This window comes from Quercus robur, chromosome 4 (genome assembly GCF_932294415.1).
Source record: "Quercus robur chromosome 4, dhQueRobu3.1, whole genome shotgun sequence".
Taxonomy (NCBI): Eukaryota; Viridiplantae; Streptophyta; class Magnoliopsida; order Fagales; family Fagaceae; genus Quercus; species Quercus robur.
Window position 1 is genome coordinate 21,468,278 of NC_065537.1, and position 9,067 is coordinate 21,477,344.

Consider the following 9,067-nt stretch of genomic DNA (forward strand, 5'->3'; position numbering starts at 1 on the left):
AGAAGAGATGAACATCAAAGGAAGAACCATAAGTGAAATCAAAAAAGTTATGTGGGACTCTGATAATGAGGTAAGAAAAAAATATACTTTCAACAATAACATTGTGTCCTTAACATTACTTTATGTACTTTAGACTTGCTTTTACAAAATTTAACTATAAAATTATAAATTGATTGATATTAAATTCAATTTCTAGGAAACGATCTTTACCTGTCAAGGAAAGATTATAAACATTGACATAGATCATTCTGGTTGGTACTTTATCTCTTGTGAAGTATGTCGTAAAAAGGTAAAGTCAAAAGATGAATTTTTATGGTGTGACAATTGCAACAAAAAGGCATGCTTCCCAATCCCAAGGTACACAAAATGAAAATGTTTACTTTTTATATTAAAATACACAACAAATAATATGATATTAACATTATGTATGTCATTTCTTTTATCAAGTATGGAATTCAATTAAAGGTTAAAGATAGCTCAAGAATGGCCACATTCATTTTATTTGATTCAGAAGCAGAAAAATTACTCAACATATCAGCCAAAGACCTTTTGAATAAATCTTTAGAGGTGAGAAAGTCGAAGATAAAATTAGTATTTAATATTTACTAAACTTTACTTCAGTGTACAATTTGAAAAATGTTACTTTTGTTAGGAGCCCGATGAAGTCATCCTTCCTGTGCAAATAGAAAATATGAAAGGAAAACAATTTGTTTTCCAAATACAATTAAATAACTATAATCTCAACTATGGATGGGAATTCTACACTGTCAAGAAACTTTTTGACTCTTTTCAAGAAATTGACAAAGCAATTCAGCTTGATAAAATGACAAAAGTAAGTATTATTTAATTTAGCAAGATTACAAATATGATATTTAAGATGTATATGTTGTAATACATTCCTCAACCTGTTCTATTGCCAGGTTTACATCAGTGATACTTCAAATGAATGTAGCAACAACTTATCAATTGAAGAAGATGGTGATTGTACAAAATTTCAAATACTTGATGTTCAAACCAATATGCAACTCACACCAACATCTGTACTCAAGGAAAACAAAAAGGCATATTCAGGGACTACTACAAAGCAACAAAGGAAGAAGATACAAAAAACACTTTAAAGTTGTCTTTCAATCTCTAATATTTTCTATGCACAATTTGGTTTTAATGAATTTGTGATTTTGATACTAAAGACGTATTGAAACAAAGGAAATTTTTTTGCTTTTATACACAATTTGGTTTTAAAGAATTTATGATTTTGATACTAAAGACGTATTGGAACAAAGGAAATATTTTTTGCTTTTATGCACAATTTGGTTTTAAATTGAAACATAAAGGAATTAAACTCTTATATTTAGTTATTTGAGGATTTCTTTTAGTATAGCGTTAACTATTTGTCTATATACATTTAATTTCTAAATATTGTAGTATTCTCTTTACATTTAAAAAAATCATGAGACTCAATTTGAATTGTAACTTATCATGTTTAAATAATTTATTTTGAATTTTAAGTAATTAATATTTGCATTGGTATGTTGTTGAGATTCAATAGTTGTGTCTTTAAAATCAAGAGGAATTGAAAAACAATATCTAAACTTCAACGTTTTTTAAATATAATGAATGCATTAAATAGTTAGTGGAAGGCATCAAATAAATGAAATTGAAAAATAAGAATGTGCTACCAGAGAATCGATGTTGAATTCCAATAGCTAATGTCACATCATTTGGAAAAAAATTGGTAGCTTTCCCGTGCATCGCACGGGTTAGCGACTAGTTATGGTGATCCCCAAAGTTTGGTATTCATCAGAGTCCAAAACAACAACAAAATGACATTTGGGCATTTTATCAAACACATGGAGTGCACACACTACACATGTATGTTAAACAATGCATGAATATATGAAAATCTTGCCTAAATACATGTTATTTTTGCCACAAGGGGCCAACATCCAAAGAAAATCATCATTTAAAACAAGACTCAATCAAAAAAATTGACAAAAAATAAGTTTTCCAACTCCCATTTGAAAAAATCCCAACTATGAACATAAAACACCCAAAAACATAATCTAAAGTTCAAAATCAATTAAAAGAGTTAAAGATTACCTTAGAGATGTTAATGGAATGAAAAACACTTGAATTTAGTTGGATTTTGATGTAGAAACATGAAAATAGGAGTTTGAGAAAAGATGGAAGAAGTTTAAAACAAATGACTCACGAAATGCCCTTTAAAAGCTGATTTAGAAATTTTCGTGGGTAATTTCGTTAGTAAGCTTCCTGTGAAATTTCACTGGTAAGCTTTACTTGCGAAATAGTCGCGAAACTCTCTGTCCAAAACTGAAAAACTTAAGATTTGAACCATTTAACTCATGACTGAACTTATACATGAAAAAAGTCACAAAGGCACCTAGAAAACATGTTTTTTCACACAAAAACATTTTGAAAAACTTTGAAAAACATGGATGATACAAATCACTTTCAAAAGCAAACAAAAAGAATAAAAATCTTTTTGGTTTGATCCACATATGGTTGAGCACACACACATCACATTTGAACATGTACAATCACACAAATGAAATAGACATTCATTGAACATTAGACTTGTGTGTTGTGTATGTGTATCAAATGTGGAATAGTCCTTAATCTAAAATGAAGTTTCAATGATCAATTCAATCAAGTCATACACAACTAGTACTAAGTCAAGTGGTTTATCTCAATTATAGAAATGAACATATATGACCTCCTACAAGAAAATGATTATACATCTTTGAAGCTTTTCATTTAGCTTATTTACAAATTATAACATTTGATTATTTTTGAACAATACATCTCATTTTGAGATCAGTGCTTGAAATTTTTGATATTTCAATATTGAGAACAAGCCTTTGGCTTTTTGAGCACCATACATTTCAATACAAGTTGCTTTCCCTTTTTCCTAGTCAAATACTAGTATGTGCAATGACTTTTGCAGCTCATTATCTCTTTTCATTTTGAGATTTACATTTGTTGACCTCTTTAAGCAAAAACATAAAAAGTGTGAGAAAATATATAGGCACAAGTCTATGCAAGTATCAAAACCAACAAAACTATTGACCAATCATTCATGATAAGCTTGAAGATCGATTTACAATAGTCACACATAGTTTTCCAGATTTTTCTCACAAAGATATATATGCATACAAAACAAGCTAAGCTCGTAAATGCACTACGCCATTAGTACGAAGGTACTAGGCCAAACTCACATGTGAAATGTGCTCAAATATATATGATCAAACTTTTTGAAATTTTCACTTTTTATGTGATTTTGGATTTTTACTCACACAAAAAAAAAGTGTAAGGTTGAAATTAATCAACCATTGTGTTGACTTTATTCCGTGCCAAATTTGCTTGTATTTCAGCAATTAGTAACCCTGTATTTAGGTGAGTTTGTTGTAAGGGTAGTGAGTGAGATAGAGTATTGAATGCTTAACAGTGTGCAAGAAAACAGAGTCTCACGGCTGGATCTCGCGGGTGACTCGCGGCTGCAAGCCGCCAGAAGCAGCACACGTGCCAAGCATGCCAGAAGTTGAACCGTCATGCTAGCTAGAGCACTACAGGACAAAATAGGACAACTGGCCATTCGGTTATCTCGCGACTGGATCTCGCGACTCAGTCAAGTCGCGAGGCCAAGCCGTGAGCCAACCTTGTTTTGAAAAACCTGACGTTTCACATTCCTCTCTCACTCTAGTACAAATACCCCTTATACCCACAAAAGAAAGAGAGCTTCCAGAGAGATTTTTGAGAGAGAAACCCTAGAGTAAAACAAGATTGATTCAGCCATAATCTTTACATTAGAGACTCTTCAAATTCCTCAACTCTCTTCCTCTCCATTGTAAAATCATTGAGAGGCATTTTACCAAAACCTTTTTCTCACCATATCCATTACTGTGAAAGGGCTATTTGGTGTTCTGGGAAGCAGTTAGGAAGGAACCAATTTACATTGGTTGATGCTATGGTCAAGTAGCGGAATCCGGGAAGTTAGAAAAGAAATAGGTTCGGCGCAACCTCGTTGGAGCAAGAAGCTTGGAGGGCTTAGGTGCACTGGGTAGATTAGGCTTGGAGGGTCTATTGCTGTCCATGTATCCCAACTACATTTTCTAATGGATTGTTTACCGCTTGGAAGGCGGCGGAAAGGTTTTACGCCGAGGGCTTCGGTTTCCTCTTTGATAACTGAAAGTTCAAAAACGTGTACAAAACACCTTTGAACGTTTAGACCCCCAAAATACAACTTAACCAATTCAAGCAATATGTCAAACAACTAGTGTGCGGAAACTTAACATATGCTATAATATGAAATTGGTTAAAAACTATCTAAGCCAAAACAGAATAAAATCCACAGCAGATAATATAAAGACAAAGAAGAGAGGAAGGAAGATGCAAACACAAAGACAACACGCGATGTGTTATCGAAGAGGAAACCGAAACCCTCGATGTAAAACCTCTCCGCCGCCCTCCAAGCGGTAAACAATCCACTAGAAAATACAGTTGGGATACAAGGACAGCAATAGACCCTCCAAGCCTAATCTACCCAGTGCACCTAAGCCCTCCAAGCTTCTTGCTCCAACGAGGTTGCGCCGAACCTTTTTCTTTTCTAGCTTCCCGGATTCCGCTACTAGACCGTAGCATCAACCAATGAAGATTGGTTCCTTCCTAACTGCTTCCCAGAAATCCAAACAACTGTCTCACAGTGATGATGATGGTGAGAACCAGGTTTGATATAATGCCTCTCAAGGATTTGACAATGGAGAGGAAGAGAGTTGAGGAATTTGAAGAGACTCTAAAGTATAGATTGTGGGTGGAACAATCTGGTTTTTCTTTAGGGTTTCTCTCTCAAAATTCTCTCTGGAAGCTCTCTTTCAATCGTGGGTAAAAGGGGTATTTATACTGGAGTGGGAGAGGAATGTGAAACGTCAGGTTTTACAAAACAGGGGTGGCTCGCGGCTTGACCTCGCGGCTTGAATAAGTCGCGAGATCCAGTCGCGAGTTAACCGTCTGGCCAGTTGTCCTGTTTTGTCCTGTAGTGCTCCAGCTAGCATGACTGTTCATCTTCCAGCATGCTTGGCACGTGTGCTGCTTCTGGCGGCTTGCAGCCGCGAGTCACCCGCGAGTCCCAGCCGCGAGTCTCTGTTTTCTTGCACACTCTTGAGCAATCTTCACTCTATCTCACTCACTACCCTTACAACAAACCCACCTAAATACAGGGTTACTAAATGCTGAATTACAAGCAAATTTGGCACGGAATAAAGCCAATTAGATGGTTGAATAAATTCAACCTTACAATCTCCCCCTTTGGCTATTCCGTGACAAAACCCTAAAACAGACTCTAGACATAACATGTGAGTTGGGAACAGTTGAACAAAACTCACTCACACCTAACTCTAGAAGCTGTGAAGCACTTGAATCATATGAACATAATACTCCTGAAACACAACAATACACCATGATCATTGTAAGCAGAAAATTATAAATGCATATGAAACAGGCAATATGCGATCAAGCAAAGATGGAGTTAAGAAACAAGCCATGGCTTGATCAACCAAGTGAACACCACAAGGTAGTGATCACAGTGCTCATTCACACTTGGAATGAACACAAGGACATACAAGTTAACAAGCACAAGGCAAGACACTTGTATGCTCAACACTCAGCCAATGCATAACACACAAGGCATATGCATCTAGGAACAATCCTACAAGGGCACAAGAGTGACAGTCCATAAACCAAAATGCAAAACATTTAGATTAAAGTACTGATTTCAACATAGCATAAAGGCTGCATTAAGCAAGGTACATACCATAAAGCCTACAAACTATGCATAAAACATTAACCCTAAAAGCTTACAAAAGCACATGGGTACAAACCACATTATATTGAATAAAAACTTAAACAATATAAACTAAAAGTGCTTAAAGTTTCTCCCCTTCAAAATGATAAGAAGCTGTGATGCACTAGGAACATATATACTTGTAACCTGAAACACTTGCACAAAACACATTAGACCCTCAAGGCAAAGTAAGTAATAAAAGGACAAGTATAATGTAACAAGTAAATTGCGATCAAGTAAACATGATGTGAAACATGTGTGCAACTTGATCATACACCAAAACAGTCATATAGAAATGACTACAATGATCACATAGTAAAGCAAATGATCATCCGAACATGCATTCAAAGAAGCACAATAGCATAGGGATATATGCATGTCCAAAGCACAAACATGATGCAATGAGAACAACAAAGCATAACTCAAAACAGCATAAAGCCAACAAGAAAACAAATAGAACAAAGTTTTCTAGTTAACACAAAGTCTTCTCCCCCTTGGTATATGCATCTCCACTATGGAAAAACTCTCCCCCTACAAATGTGCACGATAAATAGAATTTATCCCCTAAGGATGTGCATAAGAGTCATAACAAGAGTCATATAGAAATGACAAAACACTTCGGTATACTCTCTAGAGTATACTCTCCCCCTTTTTGTCAAGAATAGACAAAGGGTCAAGGGGAAACGAGGGCAAGAGATGAAGGAATGAACAAAGATAATGATGCACGAGGGAAAAATGAAATTTTTTTTTTGAAAACAACTTTGAAAATAACCCTCAATATGCAAAACACGCGATTTTCGCGACTGAGTGAGTCGCCACAAAGTCGCCAGTTCAAGCCGCCAAAACACTCAAAGACAAAAGATTGAAAATTTTTCTAAGTGTTTTTCGCGACTGGAAGGTCTACCCGCGAGAGAGTCGCGAGCTGAGCCGCCAAAATCTCTGAGTAACCCTCGCGACTGGACCTTCCACTCGCGAACAAGTTGCCAAAAATGACCCGCGAAGACGCGACTAAGTCTCGCGACTTGACTTACCCGCGACTGAGTCGCCAAAACAGGGCAAAACTGGGTTTCTTGAAAAATTTCAAATTTTTTAACAAAATACTTTCCAAAAACACCTAAAACACTCAAAAATATTTTTGCGCTTGAATTAACAAAGATTGAGTATGTGAAAACACATTTCATCAAGTACAATCACACAAATGAATATGGCATTTATTGAACATAAACTTGTGTGTTGTGTGTGGATATCAACAATGAGATAGTCCTTAGTCTAATGTGAAGCTTCAATGATCAATTCAACCAAGGCATACACAATTAGCACTAGATCAAGTGATCCATCTCAATTATAGAAATATGTATATATGACCTCCCACAAAACTTGATAACATATCTTGAAGCTTTACATTTGACTCCATAACATTTGATCATTTTGATCTCTTGAGACAATCACCTCTCATTATGAGAGTGATATTTGATATTTCACTTTAATGAACAAGCCTTTGGCTTTTTGAATAAACATTCTCTTTAATATAAGGTCGCTTACCCTTTTTCCTAGTCGAATACTAGAATGTGTGACAGGCTTTTGCAGCTCAATATCTCTTTTCATTTGGAGATTTACATTTGGTGAGCTCTTCTTAGCAAAAACAAAAATAAAGAGTGGGAAGATATATAGACACAAGTCTATGCAAGTTTCAAGATCAACATAACCATTCACTAATCATTCATGACAAGTTTGAAGATCTATTTACAACAATCACATAGATTTCAAGATTTCTCCCACAGTGATAAAAGTGCATAGGAACAAGTTATGCTCGTAAATGCACAAAGTCATTAGCACAAAGGTACAAGGCAAAACAAGTTTTGAGACAAAACTCAACAACGTCGATCAAACTTTTTGATTTTCTACTTTTTATGTGGTTTTGGATTTTTACACACACAAACCAAAGACATAAAAGTAAGATCAAAACAAAAACAAAACAATGCATATAAAGATATGCATGATGCACAAATGCATGACAATGAAGCATCTAATGCATGAAGGGTCCTACAAAGATCGAAAGAATTAGATCAAGGACCAAAGGAGCAAAAGCTCAACCATAGGAACCCTTCCTCATCCAAACAGAACAATTGTTTGGAAAGAGTGTCTCATGAGAAGTGAGACGAGGGTTGGAAGAATGAGAACCGGAGATGCACATAGACAAGGAGTTAAGAGCATTAAACACTCTCTTTAACAACATGCTATTATCACTCAAATCCGGTTTATCCTTTTTAGCACAACTTCCAAGGAGCTCAAGTTTTTCTTTTCTTTTGATTCTTTTAAAAGCATGAAACTTAGAGCATTGAGGTCTTAGATGACCAAAGGCACCACAATGGTGACACACAATGTGTTTAGGTCCACTAGGCCTTTTGGGAAGGGATCTAGCAATATGGTTTTGTTCCCTCTTCAACTTATGACATTGAGGTCTTATATGACCAATCACACCACAATGGTGGCAAGTTGGAACAAACTTAGATCCATCCAAAGCCTTAGGTTGAGACCTAAACAAAGGCTTTGACTTAACAGCCTTTCTCTCCACATTTTGATTTCTTTTATGTGGAGGAACGTACACCGATTTGTCCTTAGAGGTAGAATACACATTAGGCACAAGATCGGGTACCACAACATGATTGCAACACATATTATCATCCATTTTATCAATGGGTTCAGCAATCAAACACTTGGCATGCATCTTAAGAGATTCATTTTCACATTTTAACTCATCAACAAGTTTGTTAGACAAAACAAGTTTAGCATCCAAGTCCATATTCAAACATTCAAACTCTTTTAGCTTTTCAAGAGAATCTTCAGCAAGTTTTTTATATTTCACAACCAATTTGTTGGATTCATTGAGCTTAGTAATCAAATCATCCTTTTCACAAAATAACTTGCTTAAATTCTTTTGAAACTTCTTAGCATTTTTCTTCAAGAGTTTGTCAACAACACCCATAGATTCAAATAACATGTCATCACACTTATGAGGATTAACACTCATAGAGGCATTTTCACAAACACGTGGCATGTTACATTCATCACCAACCAAATCATGCAAAGAGGCATACAAAGCACAATCCATGGCAAATAAACACAAGGGGTCAAGGATCACACTTAGGTATTTAAACCACAACAAGTGTACCCGCTCTGATACCAATTGAAAGTTCAAAAACGTGTACA

At 35.5% G+C, this 9,067-nt stretch overlaps 1 protein-coding gene across 1 annotated transcript; it reads left to right on the forward strand.

Annotated features, from left to right (window-relative positions):
* Positions 1-621: 621 nt before the first annotated feature.
* On the forward strand, positions 622-1,181 carry LOC126720856 (uncharacterized). The gene is made up of 2 exons (XM_050423688.1): positions 622-832; positions 921-1,181. Exons 1-2 carry the CDS (start codon positions 692-694, stop codon positions 1,116-1,118), a joined length of 339 nt encoding a protein of 112 aa, XP_050279645.1. The 5' UTR covers positions 622-691; the 3' UTR covers positions 1,119-1,181.
* Positions 1,182-9,067: the final 7,886 nt, after the last annotated feature.